Source organism: Ischnura elegans, chromosome 6 (assembly GCF_921293095.1).
Source record: "Ischnura elegans chromosome 6, ioIscEleg1.1, whole genome shotgun sequence".
NCBI classification, from domain to species: domain Eukaryota; kingdom Metazoa; phylum Arthropoda; class Insecta; order Odonata; family Coenagrionidae; genus Ischnura; species Ischnura elegans.
This window is the reverse complement of record NC_060251.1, coordinates 21,826,709-21,846,178: the sequence shown is the minus strand read 5'-3', so window position 1 is coordinate 21,846,178 and position 19,470 is coordinate 21,826,709. Positions and strand designations below refer to the sequence as shown.

The 19,470-nt window shown below is 39.8% G+C and overlaps 1 protein-coding gene across 1 annotated transcript in view; it reads left to right on the top strand.

Moving 5' to 3' along the window:
* LOC124160209 overlaps positions 1–19,470 on the top strand; it is a 59,432-nt gene that overhangs the window by 35,646 nt on the left and 4,316 nt on the right. Inside the window, exon 2 of the mRNA XM_046536001.1 lies at positions 17,753–18,061. Within this exon, the coding sequence (XP_046391957.1) occupies positions 17,753–18,061 (309 nt within the window). The remainder of the gene's footprint in view (positions 1–17,752; positions 18,062–19,470) is intronic.

Sequence of the window (19,470 nt, the reverse complement as noted above, 5' to 3'; positions counted from 1 at the left end):
CACCAATTTATCGAGGATCACAAATATTTTTGTAATTCCTGATAATAGAAAGTGGAGGCTATCGGCGAATTAATTTCATGCTGCCCCTTTTGAACGCTTTCTGCTCACCAAATGAGCGCATTAGATGGAAAATAGTTTCTGATTGAAAGGACAATCAAGCATCATTTTATACTAGAAAGTATGTTACACCTGAATAAACCAATTAAGATTTGTTAAATGGCCATTTATCGAAATATTTCGAGAGTTTAAAATAAAACTTCGTTGGAAAGATCAACAATAGGGAAATATTAAGCGCAAAAATGAGGTTTTATTTAGGTCACCTCCGACTTACAAACACCTCTCACTTACGGACCTATTTTCGAGGACCGTTGGTGACTATAAAAGATATTGGAAGATATCGAATAGATATAAAGCAATAAAATGGACAAAAATAGTATTTGAGTGAAATCTAATAAAAATCTTAAGTAAAAATTTAAAAAAGTAAGTTTTTTTGTTCCTCGCCCTTTGTTAAATGGCCATTTTTCGAAATATTTCGAGAGTTTAGCTCAAAGTTTGTTGGAAAGATCGACACTAGGGGAATATTAAGCGTAAAAATGAGGTTTTATATAGGTCACCTCCGACATACCAACACCTCTCACTTTTTTTCACTGCGCTAACAATTACAAGAAGATGAAAAATTGCCCTAGTAACGAGCGAATTCTATGAATGAACTGGAAATAGAACTGAAGAGGAAAAAGAACATCCCTTCACATTCAATCACTCCCTCACAATGAAAAATGAAAATTTACAGGTTATCATATAGCGACAAAAAGAAATTATGAAGAAGAGAGCCACGATTGAAATATTAACGCTGAATATTCAATAGACAATGAGAGCGGAGGAATAGGATGACAAACATTAAAATGAAAAGAGGTAACACGGATATGATGAGGATTTGGTCATAGAGGGTGAATACCCGAGACACATGTATTTGTAATAATTAACTAAACTTTCGTAATTTGTAGGATGCATGCATATAACTCTAAATCAAGCTTTATAGCTAAGATACAATTAAAGAGTATATTTTTAGTTTCAGGAGGCATAAAAACTTTTCGCATGCGTAATTAACCGCATTTGATTCGGGACTGAAATATCAAATTGCAATTTTTAGCATTTTTTCCCGAAATTAGACTTCCATTCAAGTGTTGCGTGATGAGAAAAGAGTGTGAACTGGAATTTTACTTTAGAAGAGTCTCGTGCAATCCGCAGACAGGGTTACCAAGACGGTTCAGTTGTGCTCACTATGATTGGATGTGGCGTAAACAATCCTTTATACCCAATATCATTTGAAGGCCTGGTTGCACGATACATTAGCACGTACGGGTTAATGTCTGAATGTATGAACGCGAGAATGAACGCCAAAATGCACCGTGTAACCACGCAACTTGTGCGAATGCATACACAGAAAATAGAACATGTTCTAATTTGGTTCATGCATTCGTACATGTTCCGTTCCGGCCCACCAAAATCATTCACGCAAACATAGAGTTAGAGTATTTATGCACGCAAACATGCATTAACTTGTGCGGGTTAATGTACCGTGTAACCAGGCCTTATGGATTGATAACCTCCATGCATCGACGCCAGCTTACCGAGGCGTTTACAAAAGATTTGAATTTACGACTCAGTAATTTCCAGGCGGGTCATTCACCAAGTTTCTATCACGATAGATGGTGAAAATCTTTCGTGAACGTGTCCATTAACCGAATAATTCCGGTGTCATCCAAGTATGCAATCAAAACAAGCAGTCATCGTGAGAAATTCCGAGGAAATAAAAACGAACGGCTGGTGACGGTGTAAAACGAGAGAACTTCAGAGCGAGTAAAAGCTGGAAGTAATAAGAGGCCTGGAGTGCGACATTATAGGGATAAGAGTGAAACAATGAAGTATGGGAATGGGACAAGAAATAACCGCGTCTGCTAGGAGAAATTTTTTCTAGAGAATAATAAGTGAAATTCAGTTTCTTTTGATAACTTCGAAGCTAAAAATAAAGACCTGGTGAGGGAAAGGTAGGTTGAAAACAGATTACAATAAATTTGGGTTACGGTACCGCGTCCGAAACTCACGCAACCTTCTGGGAACGGACGATAACTCACATGAGATAATAATCTAGTTCCAATGGAATCTTCTACCAATGCCAAAGGCTAAATAAAGCCACGAGGTGAAAAGCTGAAATATGGTGGCTAATAATATGATGTATGAAGTGGTAATCTGACTGGTGCATAATTATGCCATTGGACTTTCATCGTGCAGATCTAAGTGATCCCATTCCTGTGTAAATTTTGAATTTAACGCATGAATGGCGACGATATTCTTATTAATAGGATAAGAAAAAGTTGCGTGCGCCGGGAATCGAACCATGGACCTCCTGCTTCCATAGAAAAAGTGGAGACCACTTTGCTCTCCTAGGATCTATTTCCAATAACAATTTTACAGAATAAAAGAATATGAACAGCGAATTAGCCTACGGATTAGACCTGAAAGTCGATGTGATGAATGCAATTAAAAGTAAAATGCTGATTCCATTCCTGACTCAGGTTACTTTATTCTCGTGGTAATTAATGTGAGACGACTCATCACAAAAATAGCCTCTTTGGAACAACATGCTCAATTTATCCCGGAGAATTGAGAGAGAGTTCCAAGAGGAGAGTGGGAAATTTCTTCAATGTAAAATTTTCGCTCCTTGATAATTCCAATAGGTAAGGGAGCCCCGGGCAAGAAGCATAGGCTAGAAGAATAATCGGTTTTTCCATAAATTGCTAATAGATGGCGACACGATGCGCGTAAGCCAGGTCAGCTGATCGGCTGGGTGACGAACAATAGTTAAAACAATACAGGTGCCAGTTTGTTGCTAAAGTGAATAAGAACGATTTCTTCTGTTTTCTTACGATTTTCCCAAAGGTTTGTGTACATGTTTTTTTCACTAATTACCTAGTGATCAATTCCTATTTGTTCGATGGTATGTTTCTTTACGTTCATATACCTCAAATCTCATTCCGACAACTAGCCACGATGCTTCATTCAGTACTTTGCCTGTTCTTTGTGGAAATTAGGTACCCGAAAGGTCAAAAACGCGTTTGGCTTATTTCACCATTCAGGACAAACAGAAGGATGATCGAAATCAGCACCTTCGGTGAGCTTCACATAACTTTAAATCAGACCCATATCAGCTATGGCTGCTCCCAAAACGAACCGTAAACACAAGAGGCAAAAATCAGAAGTATTGACGTCCATTGCTGTTAGATTTGTGGAGGCTTCGAAGTATGAAAACTTAAAGAACAAAAAGATTAAGAATTATGAATTAGCAAGACCCAGCAGATGCAGAAAAGCAGGTAAATCTAAAAATATAAACGCCACTGTTCATGAACGCCTCCTTTGCTAATGCAATTCTCTTCCTAATGTCCTCTCTACCGTATCCGTTAGAGGAAAACGGATACAGTAGTAAGGACATTAGGAAGAGAATTGCATTAGCAAGGGAGGCGTTCATGGACAGGGAGGAGTTTCTGAGAGGATCGTTACGTAAGAGTTTAAAGAAAAGGTTAGTGAAGAGTTTGATCTGGAGTGTAGCTCTCTACGGTGCGGAAACGTGGACATTGAGGAAATGAGACGAGAGAAGATTGGAAGCATTCGAGATGTGGGATGGAGAAGAATGGAGAAGGTGAAATGTGAAGTGAGAGGAAAAGGAACGACGAAGTGCTGGACATGGTGGGTGAGCAGAGGCAGCTTTAAGATAGGATACGGAGGAGACAGAATGTATGGATGTATACTTAGCGGGGAGGGGATGTTGAACATGGTGTTAGAGGGTAGAATGTTAGGGAAACGAGGGAGGGGAAGGAAAAGAATAGGATTTTTAGATAGATTAAATGGGAGTAGGCCTTACAGTGATTTGAAGAAGGTAGCGCTGGAAGGAAAGGGAGGCTCCCAAATCACTTCTGTAGTACTCCATGGAAACCTACCTTAATCTGTAGAATACTGTAATATATAAATCTGATTTCTTTTGCTTGGTGTGTAGGTACTTAAAAATACAGTGGGCCGATAATCGAATGCTGGATATAGTGCAGCCAGTGCCAATGATAGGCGCACGAGAGTTTCACGTCATGTCCAGGAGTAGGCAGCTACTTCTGAAATGATTGTCAAGACTAATTTGTTAATTTGTCAAGTTATCCTTTTTACCCTTACGGCGTATCCGTTTTTCCCGTACACTACAGTAAAAATGGATAATTGGTACGTTTTTATTTGATTGATTTTTGGATGAGTTATTGTTTAAGTTCTTATTTATTTAAGAGCTGAGTCCAAAGTTTGTGAAACAAAGTACTGATAGTTAACAAAGAAATTTTTGTTGATCATACATTTTACAGTTTTTCTGTACTTTCTCTTAACATATGCGTCTTGCCCGGGCCTCCCCTACCAATTTTTGCAATAATTAACAATTTATTTTGCAAAATAATATCAATGTCCGAGAAAAATGCGAGTTCCTGGTCATTAGGAAACAAAATTTTGGCAGGAGAGCCAATTTTAGCAAATGAAGGACCTCATTAAGTATATTTTAATTAATGATATCGCCGTACTTATAAAAAATCACGATCGATGAAATGCAACGTTATTGACTTCTATGGGACTATAAAATAAGCACGACTGTCAAGAAATGCATAGTGGTAAAACGTACATGCGTTCCCTTCGAAACTGCGTTGATCTTCCAATTAAGATCCCTAATCACATGTGCAAAATATTATTTGTATCGCTTAGGAGAATAACTAAAAACTAAAATAATTTACAACCACGATTGACCAACAAGAAGAATTATGGTTAGAAATTAAATCGTTTCAAGTAGAGAAGGAAGCTTGGGGAAGAATTACATATCCCCTTAAAAAGAACATTAACGTCTAAGCTTCTGATATTTTATTGCTCAACCAGACCTAGGTTTGGGCACCTCGAGCCATTTTCACCGGCCTAGTCTCACGTTTACATAACAAAACGAAGGAAATAAGGATTTGGAAAGTGAAACTGTGCGGCAGGTGTGGAAAGGGAATGTGGAGGAGAAAGAGGCGTAGGGACCATAAAATAAAGTCGACCACCAAAGGAGAAGGCTGTTGCATGTTAATGGAATCGGATAAAGCAGGCGTTGGGTCCCATACTGAAGTGAGGTTTGGATGGTCAGATGATACTCGTACACCGATAATGAGGGCCGATGGATGGGTGAAGTGCGAAATAGAAGCCAAGGTGCTGGGCAGTGGATAGAGATATAGGATAATAACAGGGTTTACGAATACCATGAAATAAAGTGGATCGTATCCTGAGATAATCTTTAAGCGTAGTCTTACAAGGCTCGGGTTTGGTCATGTAGTGGATATTTTTGCTCCTAAAACCAATGTTACAAGAGCTATTGCACATTGAAATTTTTCAAAGAATAAACTCGTTTAGTGAACATGCATAATATTACAAACACTGGATTTTTAATTTAAACAATAAAATAAAAACATTTAATGGATCAACAATCAATCTTGTCAATTACTTATTTTTTCCTAAACATTAATATGAACCAGGCTATTTGAATTTAATAAAATTGATCAAAAAGGGTTCTATCGTAATTATATTATTATATATTTTATATAGCTCTAAAAATTCTACATACCTACGATTTTACATAAAACGTATGGGATAGGAAGGGATTCTAACGGAATTTAGTTGTGCAGATACAGTTAACCCCAGTGGCGTATCAGGGGGGTGGTCCAGGGGTCCAGACACTCCCCCCTCCAACCCCACGAAATATAAAAACACAATTATTTTCCTCCATTAAAGATAACAAAATATAGAAAAATCATGAATTTAAAAATATTTCTTTAACAAATTAATTTTTTTTCGATCATGAAAAGCATTTAATTGGTGATTATTAAGAGATGTTTCCCTGAGCAGTGTGCCTCATGCATGCATTGGTAAACTCAGACGATGTAAATCTCCTGACCACTCGTATAGAAACTAGGTCCCTGTGACGTCACGTGGAGTGGCATCGCAAGGGCGCCAATCTGGCCTTTTTCAAATGCCGGTTAAAATTGACCATTGCCATTCGTCTAAATTGAGATTCGTAAAACCAAATAATTTGTATATTATGAACAGACTAATGGTGGGTAACAAATCGTAATCAATGCCTTTCGTTTACTTTGATGAAGGAAACTACCATATTGGCAGCACTCGATTCCACAGAGTGAATAAAACGTGGAGCACTTATCGGAATATTAACCGTTGGAGTTCTGCGGGAGACAATACTCAAGAGTCTTTGTCCGTTTTCTTGAATCGCGTATCTCCGTCTAGAGCCCTCTCGCCACGCACGGTGTAATCAGTCCAGACAAAATCACGCACTCTTGAAGTATGAACGGCTTAGAACTCCCCCAACGGAGAGAGAAAGTGTTCTTCCTCTCCGGGAAGGATTCGAAGTGCCGTCTAGCGTGGACGACGAAAGGCGCAGAATACGTAATGGATTTGCTGGGGCGCGCGAGTGACAGCGAACGAAAGCGTTCGGAGGGAGTCACGTCCAGTGGCGCAGCGAGGGGGGGTTTTGGGGGTTAAACCCCCCACACCCCAGAGCTCAGAGAAATGCTTAATTTTAATCCATTTTACTTAATTGGATTATTATTACTAATAGAATAGTTTAATGATTAATAAAATATCCCTCAGAAAGCCGTAAAACTCCATTTTGAACCATTTATCTTAAAATTCCGCAATTTATTAATCTCGCACTTACCGCTATCCTGGTGGGTATTCCACACCTCAAAACACCCCGGAAGTAGATGCACCTAAATTCCCCCCCAGCCTTTATTCCTGGCTGCGCCCCTGATCATGTCGTGTACCGTATTAGGAAATTTTACGATAAAGTCTCACGAAAGAGAGAATTTCCTTTCTTGAAGATGATCTAACGCACTGAAGATTGCTGAAAGTTGGTGCAGAATCCTTGAATAGGCGAACATTCGAATCATTGGCATATATGCGTGTAATGGAGAGGTCATCACCCACATCATTCCGTATCCCCACTCCCAAAAACCCCTGGATACGATAATAACTCGAAGAACGATTATTGACGTATGTATTATTGTTAGCTAAGGGCAGTGGTGGACATGAACGTGCGTCTACAAGGGGTATGGAATAATATGTTAGCGGGGGATCAGCCAGGGGCGGAGCTAGGAATTATGGCTGGGGGGGTTTAGGTGCAACTAATACCGGGATATGTGGTGGTATGGAAAACGCACCAGGATAAGAGGAAGGTGCGAGATTAAAAAATTGCGGAATTTTAAGATAAATGGTTCAAAATGGTGGTTTTACGGCTTTCTGAGGGATATTTTATTAATCCTTACACTGTTCTATTAGTAATATCAATCCAATTAAGTAAAATCGATTAAACTTAAAAATTTCTCTGAGCTCTGGGAGGGGTTTTATCCCCCAATCATTATTTTTTAGTTATGGAGCATTTTTTAGCATTGTGATTTCACAGAATTTTGTAATAATTCTTGTTACTTGAATACGGAGTGTCAAGCAATGGCAAAACACAAAAATGTATACTTCCCATTTCATTTTTCTTGAATCCCGAGTTAACTCCATTTTCTTGGGAGTTTTTTCAGTTGAAGATAGTGGTGAAATTTTACAAAGGTTTTAATTGAACTACTAAATTAAATAATTAAAACAAAGCGCAATAAAAATTGATCATCCGTAAATGTAACACTATAAATGAAATCCTAATGAGCATAATTTTATCAGACGTAATATTTACCTGCTTGGAATTAGGCTATTAAACCTTGCGAACGTTTGTTTTACACAAATGTGATAAGAATCAGTAATTACCTTTCAAGTTCGCGATCACGAAATTAAATATGATTATTCGAGCATGCTACGGTTTGATTTATAGCCCATCAAATGAGTCACATACAATGCAGGAACAAATTCAGGCACTGCTTTCCAAAGATTCCGCACCGAGGAACATGAAAATGCTTTCCTAGAATTTGGGAAAGTTTGGGCGGGAAGTAAAGAATGAACTCGCGCAAATGAGAGGATATAAAGGTCACCTGCTTCATACACCATTCAAGCAGTGGAAAAAAGCCACTGGATACCAGGGATAGGAAAGACACACAATTACGCGATGGGGACACTTTCTATTGCATAAACTCGTTCTTCCGCCTTCTCATCACGAATCCGTTTCCTGGATTATTTCCAGGGATTTTGCGTTTTAACTGAGGCATTACCTACGTGTACGTAAGGCTGGTCGTACACTGGAAGCATATACAGTAGGGCGGATCGCAAAAATCGATTTTTTTCAAATCCATCTGGCCCAATGAAAAAAAGTTGTGGGACCGATCAAAAATAAGGCCTGAAAAAATTGAGACCTCTACGTGAACCCCTGACCCTCGCTCAAATGCGATTTAGGGGGGGGGAAGGTCAAAATTCGAAAAATATAAAATTTTATGGTCATTTCCTATAGATTTTGCCGAGTTACTGCCCTCCTAGGGCAAAATTTTCGTGCATTTTGACGTATCTGCCACCATTTAGCCACAAAATGCCTAATTTGAGTCCGCGCCCGCGAAGAAAATATTATAACGCCCGCGCAGCGTCGCGGATACAAGAGCTGCTAGCCGATCCCGTCCCCTCCCCGCTCGCTTCTCCCCCTCCCATGCCTCGAATGCAGCAAAATTCATCTCGCGTGTGGTGCTAGGATGGCGTTTATCTTTGATAATATAAATCGGAAGATGGTAGAAGGTAAAAAACGGTGCGTAGTGAGACGACTTGTCCCTTATTTGGAGCCTCGTCGGCGTTAAACAAATCGATGTTACCAACTTATAGAGAAGTGATGAAACATTTTTAGATCTGCGAACGCAGGAAAGGAGCCTGCGGTCTATGAAGACGCCTCTCGAGCGGCTATAAGGTGTGGGAACTTAGGATATACACTTCTATTCCGGTATTGTCCGACAGCTGTGTCTAAATGGATTTTGGGTGAAGGCCGCTCGCGTCCCCTCCCCGCTCGCCTCTTCCACGCCCAAAATGCACCAAAATTCACACCAAGTGCGTCTTTCTTCGTCTTTCTTACTAATATTTGATGTTTCAGCATCGTCCGGTGAGGAACAATCACGAAAGAATTACTCAATTATCTTCTTTCCAGTCTATATTTCTTATATCAGTGTCATTCCTCGTCTTTCGCTGCTGTCAACAAAGTTTTGGTGAATTCTTTCACGAATATCTCGTCCGCATGTATAATAAAAAGAATATTTAACTTCAATTTTGAACGTTCACTAATAGATTTTTCATTTCCACAGCGCTAATGTCAGATATAGCCGAAGGAACCGGAGTCTCTCTCCAATATATCATCAGCGTGTAGTCCTTTACGTCGATATTAAAACCCAGCAATTAAAAAAATCTCGGATTTGTTGCCGAACGCATCCTTGCAGCAACGCAAATTGGGTCCCTAGATTACCCTCCCAATGTTTATGTCGCAAATCCAAGTCAGCATAGTGCAATTAGCAAATAGACCACAGTAAGGGATGAAACACGGATTTAATGCTTTCCCGACGAATGATGTGGGTTAACTCTTTTCGGGATTCAACAAAATTTATCTCTTATGATGAGCCCCGAGTCGGAGATTGAAATGTTGGCCATTATGGAAAAATTAACCCGGTGGGAATCCCGAGTTGAGTTTACTCTTTAAGGGATGTTGGAATTATGCTTATAGCAAAGGGATGATGCCTCCTTTTTTAATTTTGTGTATCTACTTTTCACTCCGAAAGGAATCGATAATCGCATAATAATAATTTTATAACTTTTGCTAATCCTCTGACGGGCGAAGCAAACCTCCAAAAGTGGGACCCTGTTTCTTCAATTAACACCACACATTCCCCTCTAAACTTGTATTGATAAGTCCTCTTGCCTTTTTTCATCAGACAAGAGTATAGTCTTTCGTTCCAATAAAATGGAGCCCTTTGATGAAATCTCTCTTTTCTTGTCCACAGTAGGCAGGGCTGGGCAAAATACAGGCCGAGGAGTATTTGAAATACAAAATACTGCACAAAATGTATTTGAAATGCAAAATAAAAAATACTTTGGACTTCGGTATTTGAAATACAAAATACAAAATAGTATTTTAAATACTTTTTAAAATACAAAATACGCTTGTAAGGAAACTAAGACATCTTTTAAAAAGTTCTAACACATAAATAAACATAAAAATTCTAACATACACATATACATTTGAGATTTTTCAAAATAAAAATTATCAAATGTTGCTCTCTATGAATGTATTATTCCCCTTGAGGAATACAAGTTTTTCAAAACGTTTGTCTGACAGCTCCCCTCACAGGGAAATGGATAAACCCAGCAAGTGAAAATAAGTCTTTCCACTGGTGAAGATGAGCATAGGCTTGTATTAAATCTGATGAACATTTTCTTAATATTCGGATAATTTTGTAAACTCGACAGCGATTTGTCAGTATGTAGCATCTTTTTCTGTGTACGTAAGTGATTCTGGTACACTAGCTTTGATGTATCTTACGAAGTTATGACTTTTGCGTCGGCTAAAGTTGCGGGAACGATAATTGCTGTTGTTTGGTTCTTGCATATACCTCTATCACAGTTGGCAGACGCATTTTCCCCGAAGAAGTTCCAATTTGAGTTTATAGTCCTTAATGTTTATTTTATGAGGAAAGTAGAGATACAAATCGGCTAATTTCATTTTCTTTGAATGAATTGATGAAGAAAATTTTTGATACTATTTTCCCGTACAAGAATTGACGATGTTGACTCATCGATCACCGATTATTCCCTTTTTTCCTCAGTTGTCGAGTTTCTTTAGGATTCAATCCAGCAGCTATCATCTTTCTTTTCGTCAGCTTGTCTTACAAACTACTTCTTCATTGGGGGAAACTTATGCTCCTCCTTGCACTTACACGCAAAAATATCGCATAATTGTACATGTTACTTTAAAATTGTTTGAGCTTTATACTTCAATAAAACCCTACTTTTTGTCTATTCTAATTTTCCGTAAGTTATAGTACTTCCTGTGGTACCGCTAAATCCATTTAGTCACATTCACAATGGAAGAGAAGCGCGTCACCATAGTTCGCACACCTTTATAGCCACTCGAGAGGCGTCTTCATAGACCGCAGGCTCCTTTCCTGCGTTCGCAGATCTAAAAATGTTTCATCACTTCTCTATAAGTTGGTAACATCGATTTGTTTAACGCCGACGAGGCTCCAAATAAGGGACAAGTCGTCTCACTACGCACCGTTTTTTACCTTCTACCATCTTCCGATTTATATTATCAAAGATAAACGCCATCCTAGCACCACACGCGAGATGAATTTTGCTGCATTCGAGGCATGGGAGGGGGAGAAGCGAGCGGGGAGGGGACGGGATCGGCTAGCAGCTCTTGTATCCGCGACGCTGCGCGGGCGTTATAATATTTTCTTCGCGGGCGCGGACTCAAATTAGGCATTTTGTGGCTAAATGGTGGCAGATACGTCAAAATGCACGAAAATTTTGCCCTAGGAGGGCAGTAACTCGGCAAAATCTATAGGAAATGACCATAAAATTTTATATTTTTCGAATTTTGACCTTCCCCCCCCTAAATCGCATTTGAGCGAGGGTCAGGGGTTCACGTAGAGGTCTCAATTTTTTCAGGCCTTATTTTTGATCGGTCCCACAACTTTTTTTCATTGGGCCAGATGGATTTGAAAAAAATCGATTTTTGCGATCCGCCCTAATATACAGGTGGCTTCGCGCTCAGGTGTACTCGAGAGGCAAGAAGCGGTAACAAGATGAGCAGCTACAAGCGCAGGGCTCACCCATTGCAAGCGAACTTGCGCTGCCAGTGGATTTGTGAAGGGCGTACGCAGGATCATAACTAGGGGAGGAAGGGGCAAGCCATGGTCTAGGGGAGGGAGGAGAAACCAAATTGTGACATTAGTTTATGAGATTATTTCCTTGAAAAAATAGTTTTATTTCAGTTACATATCTTAGATATCATTTTCGTGGATTTAAAGAAAATTTGTTGAATGATTTCATTTCAATTCAGTAATGATTTTGCTTAAAGACTTTTGCGATTTTTGCTTCTGGGGGGAGGGGGAGCAGCTGCCCCCCCATGCCCCTCCCTGGGTACGCCCATGGGACGTGTGTATTCGTCAAAGAAATACGTGCGTTCGGCTATGTTTGAAAAACAACCTTATCAGAAAATATGAATTTTAAGGAATTATACATGCTTGACAGTACTTACCTCGTAAAACGTCAGATGCTGGGAAAAAATATCTTGTTGGGTGAACCCAATTTATCAGAAGAGGAGGACGATGGGCAAGTACAACCATTATTTGCGTATGGATTTGAAACATGAACCGTCAACGTTTTTGGACGACTTTTTTTAATATTTCAGTGTAGTTTAAAGGAATAAATTCACCAAATAGATGATGGAACCATGGCACATTATTAAACTTTATAAGCTGTGAAATTTTCACTATTCATGGTATTTTTTCTTGCTGATTGCTCTTTTTATTAACTTTTATCTGTTTTTTAATAGCCAGAATAGCGTCAAAATCCATTTTCGGGAATGAAAATTTAACAAATTTTCCGGGGTAGGGCCCCAGGTAAGGAGGGTCCCATCATGACCCCCACCATAGGGCCCTCAAGCATCCCAGACCGCCACTAAGTGAGACAACAGTTAAATAGGAAATATAACGGAACGAAAAAGTTTATGGAACATTCCCTTAAGGAAGACTAAAGGACACGCACCTAGGAAAGAAAAAGGATACGAGGATGAAGAGCGTCAGGAAGGTAAAAGAACTATACTTGGGATAGGAATAAAAGGAGGATTGCAATGTGCCAATCTTAGGATTGCAATACCATGAATGTGTGTAAGAAATAACTAACGTCATGCATTTTTTTTATGGTCACCTTCAAGGGGCATAAGCCATGCTGGCAATGGGGCCGACTTTATGGGGCCTGAGGGGGCCGGAGCAACCTCAAAAATTCGTTATTGGGGGGAGGAAAATATGTGCCAGGCTTGTTGATTTTTCCCCGGAGTTTCGAGTTATCGAGATCCGAGTTTTCAGGGTTCTAATGTTGATCTTATGACTCTTCTAAAATGCTAAAAAAAATTTAAAAGTCACTATTTATAAAATTTCCCGTGGCAAGACCCCCATTAAGAATCCCCCCAACATTTTTTTATAAATCGGCACCCCTTCATGCTGGTACCCTGATTTCTTAAAAAAAAAGTTTTAGAATTTGTAATTTGGGGCTACTTTTCCAAGCCGGCCGTGAGAAAATTGCTTCGACAATTACGATTCAGCTCAGCGCCGCAGCGGAATATTAATGGCGCCTAATAAGAGATATTGGCGCAGTACTGGTCCACGCAATGAACCGGAATGCCTCCACTCCATCTTGACCACCGAAATACTGGCGGTCATCCGTGGCTCGATCCCCCATGCAAAAGATTTTTTCTCGGAATTATGATAACTTTGTGTTATTTCGAGCCTGCAGATTGAACGGCGGACTAATACGTATTAATATCTGAGAGGAAAATCATCGGGAAAGACAAGGGCACACCATCGAAACTTTTACTTGAAACATATTACAAATCGTTTTTGTGATAAGGACTGTCATACATTACACACCCGCCATTTATCGCCTGATAATTTATTTTGTTCGAAAAGTAACGATCTCTGCATTCAGCGCAACGAAGGCTACTACGCTCTATAGATTCTTTGTTTGGCAAGCAGTGACGGATACAGAAAAACTCAAGGGCGGGTCGCAAAGGATAATTTGAGCTAGGTACCCATACTTTTATCGTAACGGAAAAAAATCAAGTTACATGCAAAGTTTAAGAATGTTTTATTTAAACTGATTATACGCAAATACAAGACAATTCGATCTTAATTGTGGTTCTGCAATGTTCGGAAGGCGGTTCTGCAATGTGCGCAACCCCTCCGCCCCCCATATGTATCCGCCACTGTTGACAAGGCTACTTTACAGAGGTTCATGGTGAAAGGTGCGCCTGTGTGGCTACTCGAACATGGTAACGCATTGGCGATTGTGTTTCAAAGAAGCCACAACCTCAGCTGAACCTCAAAAAATCGCTGTAGATGCAGTTATTTCACACTTTCCGCGAGAACCACGATCGAATTCACATTCTACGTCCTGAGTAAATTCCTCTCAGACCGGAAATACGAACCTTTGTCCTTCCGAATCTTCCAAACACTCCGAATGCTGCGCAAATTAAGTTCTGCAGAGAAATCATCTACTTATACATCTACGTACTACCCCGCTCAGGGACGCCGACCTACAAAAATTATTGGGGGGCCTTGACCGGGGATCTTGCCCCGGGAAATTTTACAAGTAGTGAGTTTCAAGTTTCTTAAGCATTTTAGAAGAGTCATATGATCGACATTAGAACCCTGATAACTCAAATCTCGATATTTGGACACTCCGGGGAAAATCGACAAGCCAGGCACATTTTTTCCTCACACCCATAACGAATTTTTGAGGGGGCTCGGGCCCCCTCAGGCCCCATGGAGTTTGCGCCACTGTCCCCGCTAGCCGCCTTAAAAAGTGGCAAGGGGTGTTAGGACACCAGCCGTCTACTCATCAAAGAAAACGCTCAAACAAAATTACGACTACCATTTATTTAAGTCCATCAGGGTTTGGGAGAAAAACGAATTTCCATATCTATCCGTTCAGCGAAATATCACTCTTAATTTATCGCTACTGTCGGACGTGGAAATACAATGTGGCTCAATTATGATGTTCTCCGTGTCGCTAAATATTTCTTTATTAAGAAAAGTTTTTTCGATTATGAAAATTGTTAAAATTAGTTTAAAACCCTCTACTTGGTACCCTGTTTTTTAAAATTTTCCTCCCTTGTTTCCCCCCCCCCCCCCAGAACAAAATTCCTGGGCACGCAGCCTCCGAGTCTCTAGTGGCTCCCAGCTTAATTTGCTTTACATATGGGTAACGCTGTCTGTACGCCCGTAGCAGTTTTTCACGAATCGCGCTGCAGCATCTGCTTCCCCGCGCGAAGAGCACTCCGTTCAATGTTCCGCGAGGCAATTTATGTGGATAAAGAGCATGTCTTCCATTACTTCCTATGTTTGTATCAGCCAAATAACTGAGGTCCCTTCTTATGAAACCATTTCAGTATTACATGTTTATAGTCTCGGGGTGTATTCACAGAGAGAGGATCTGCATGAAAAAGGGAATAGATCAGATGGAATGAACATAAGGAAAAAGTGCGGAAGGAGGAGCTTATTTTAGGACCACAGATTCCGAAATTAGAATAAAGAGCCCGGTGGGATATGAAGACAAGGAAAGATGCAGATTCTCTGAGGTTTTGAAGATTTTATGGAAGGTTGGGAGGAAAAGGTTTTCTGAATTCGTTCTTGAGATGCAGGGGCGGTCTGGGGTAATTGGGGGCCCTTGTCTGGGGCTCATGATGGGGCCCTCCTTACATACATTCAGGGGTCCTTCCCCGGAAAATTTTTCGGAATTGCGTGCCCGGAAATGGATTTTGACGCCATTCTTCCTCTTAAAAACTAGATAATTAATAATAGAAATTTCGTATGAAAATATGCTATGAAAAGTGAAAATTTTTCTGCTCGTAAAATTTAATATTGTATTATGGTTCTATTATCTATTTAGTGGATTTGTTCCTTGAAACTGCGCTGAAATCTTAAAAATAAAACCTCTAAAATAACCTTTTCCAGTAACCCTTACAAAAAAGCATCAGGCTCTCTTTTATCTTCCGACAATTTTATTTTATTTATTTTTCAAAATATCCTTTTACATTTAGTATGTTGTAAATAAAGCAACTAAGGAAAACGTATAATTTTATGATTACAAAAACACTTTGGCTCAAGCAGTGGCGCAGCGAGGGGGGGTTTTGGGGGATAAACCCACCCCCCAGAGCTCAGAGAAATTTTTAAGTTAAATCCATTTTACTTAATTGCATTAATATTAATTATGGAATAGTGTAAGGATTTATGAAATATCACTCAGAAAGCCATAAAACTCACCACTTTGAACCATTTATCTGAAAAATTTTCTAGGGGAGGGGCCCCAGCACCTCTCACTTATCCTGGCGGGTATTCCATACCCCCAGACACCTCAGTATTAGTTGCGCCTAAAACCTCTCCTAGCCCTAATTCCTAGCTGTGTCCCTGGGCTCAAGTAATCTTCTATATTATTTCTACTGTATAGATACCTTTTTCTCAACTTATACGCAACCAAACCCTACAAATGAGGTACCAAAATGCACAGAATTTATCATAGAACATGCGACGACATATCTTACTTCCTAAATATTGCTATTGTTTCCTAAAATTGGTTTTTAAATAATAATTAGAAAAAAAACAAATAAACGGTAAATATTCCTGACATTAACGGCACACAAACTGATACATTTGTTCATTTGCAACAATATCTCGCATTCTTTAAATAACTTTTATCAAAATGCGGCTGATTCCACGTTCAAGTCACCTGTTGATACGTAAGTATGAGTCATCATGTGCGTTTAACAGAGGATAGTGTAATTACTTCCAATGTTGTGTTTAAAGAGGTCCTCTGACCTCAATTTGTACATGAACATTCCAATTAAATTTGTACATAAGATCCTGCCTTTTTTCTGCATTTTAAAATTAGAAACGCGCCTATCCCTCTGTGGACCTGCATTGATAAGAGCGGGGGAAGCCTGCTGGGAGCGGGCGCAGCACGCTCATCTCTTTTATTACACTTTTCATTTATGCTTCATGATAGACGTGATCGTTGAGGGGTCCTCCTAACCATGGGGCCCTTGGCGATCGCTGACCAGCCAACATAGCCAGACCGCCCTGGTTAGGATGTATGAAGAGGGGTGATGACCTTTCTTTGTACATCCAGCTGAGAGCCTTACTGCCCATAGCCCTAAACCCTCAATAGCATACTGCCCACAAAACAACGCTTTAGTGAATGTAGATCTAATAAATGTATCATTCAAATCTACCCCAAGTTTTCCCAAAACTTTCAATTAGTCATGTATACCATGTAAAAAAGTCCTCTGGACCCTAACCTGAAGACTTCATAAAATTAGTCCTAATCCTAATGTTAAATCAAAGAACGTCATAGAATACAGGTACTTAAGAACCATTCGCTAAATTTTACATGGAGCAAAAGCAGTCCTGCCAATTATGCATACACAAATAGGTCCATAAAGGTCCACAGGTCCACGTCACATGCAAAGGTTGGAGTGCTGTACATGAAATTTCCTCCACCCAGCACTGAAGGAGTGGGTTGACGACTCAAAAATCTTTGTCACTTCCTCAATTTGAACCCAATCCCATAGGATGTAAAGCCATCAAACCAACCCAATCCCCATATCTATTTAGGTATTTTTTTAGCTCAGATCATACAAGTGAGGGTAGCTGACAGACAGTCAAAGTGGACAATCAGAGAGCAGGGAGTAAGACAAGGCTTCCTTCTCTTACCCATAGGAGATAGGACCTTTGGCAAAAAGGTACCAATAGGTGGCCATCCTGGATGCAATAAAGGAAGGACACTTTTAACATGAGGGGCTGGCTATCATCATTATCCTAGGGTGCAAAGTAGCTTAGGTATTCCTTTTACCTTTGATATTGTATTGAATCCTTTAAAGAAGCTATATGCATATGAAAAATCTGCATGTTCAATCAATTTACTGCTCCTCTATAAATTCTCATTTTATTTCTAGTGGACTCACTTGTTCGTCGATGGGCTCCCCTTGTCTGGCTGGCTCCAGGAGAAAGATTCTTCCCAGGTGGTGTGGAGCAGTTCTTGGAAAATGTCAGCCCTACTCCATCAAAGCAGGCATTCAAGCTGAAGGAGCTGCTGAAGAGTGACGTGCAAGAAAATGAAATAGGAGCTAAGAACGACAGCTCATCATGTGACCAGTCATGCAGACACCACTTGGTGGAGGAGATAAGATCAGCAGGAGAACACCTGACTCTTCCACTTGGTTCCAAATCTAAGGAGTGGTTCTTGTTAGCAAAACAAGAAATGGGTAATACTTACACCCCTCACAAAAACATGGGTATTTTATTGCATTCAAAATATATACAACCACAAATATGCAAGTCCTGTAGAGATTTTCATGACTTTTTCATTAATAGATGAATTGCAAGTAGGCACTGCAAAGTGCAAACTGCTCATACTTATTTGCCCATAATTTAGTTTGGATAGGTAAGGGTAGACCTCACCAGTGGCGCAGCGAGGGGGGGTTTTGGGGGATAAAACCCCCCGATAAAACCCCCCCAAGAGCTCACAGAAATTTTTAAGTTAAATCTGTTTTACTTAATTGGGTTAATATTGCTAATAGAATAGTATGAGGATTAATTAAATATCCCTCATAAGGCCGTAAAAATTGCCATTATGAACCATTTATCTTAAATTTTTCCGGGGGAAGGCCTCCGCACCTCCCGCTTAGCCTGGCGGGTATGCAATACCCCCAAGCCCCCCAGTATTTTACTTGCAGTACTCGCGCAACCTCTCCATTCGCCTTCCTCAGTCCGCACTCCGCCCGCCATCTCCTTTCCTTGGTAATCCCTCAGTAGTCGCCATGGGGCGTGTATCCTGTATGAGGCCTCGGTACTTGCGCCTGAAACCCCCCCAGCCTTAATTCCTAGCTGCGCCCCTGGACCTCACCCCAGACTTACCACAAGCTCTTGAATAACACAGTTCCTTCCCCTGCACCACCTCACATTTTGAGGATTTGAATGGTATCAATACTATCACTCAGAGCAGAATATGAAATCAGTGAAGGAGCAATGATATACAAGTCATGAAATAATTTTGAGCTAAATAGTGTACAGAAAAAGAATAGCAGAAAGATTGAAAACTCAATACCTCATCCTCATTGAATTAATGATATACTATTCTTTAACTGAATTTCCACAGTAAATATGGGTTTAACGACCAAGATATTCCTTTCTTAGCTAAAGTGGTTACAGAGCTATGACGATCGCAATATTTAATGTTACATTTCATAAATGAGGAGTTCAGGAGGAGTATATTTATTTTCACTCCTCCATGCTGCGAACTCAAATGGCAATCCCACCTCCCTTTTTTATCCACAAGTATCTTTCAGTAAATATAAAGAAATAATATGATATCTTAAAATGAGTATAGTCTGTTATTTCATGCAAATATACAACTCAAAGCAAGTATGAACTTGAATTTCAAAGCCATAAATTGTATGAATTATCTATGTATTCAAGTTGGTAAAATAGCTTCTGCCTGTGGTGCAGCGAGGGGATAAAACCCCTCCCAGAGCTCAGAGAAACTTTCAAATTTAATTCATTTTACTTAAATGAATTGATATCACTTAGAGAATAGTGTATGGATTACTATAATATCCCCCGGAAAGCCATAAAATTCACCACTTTGAATCATTTGTCTAAAATTTTTTTCTGA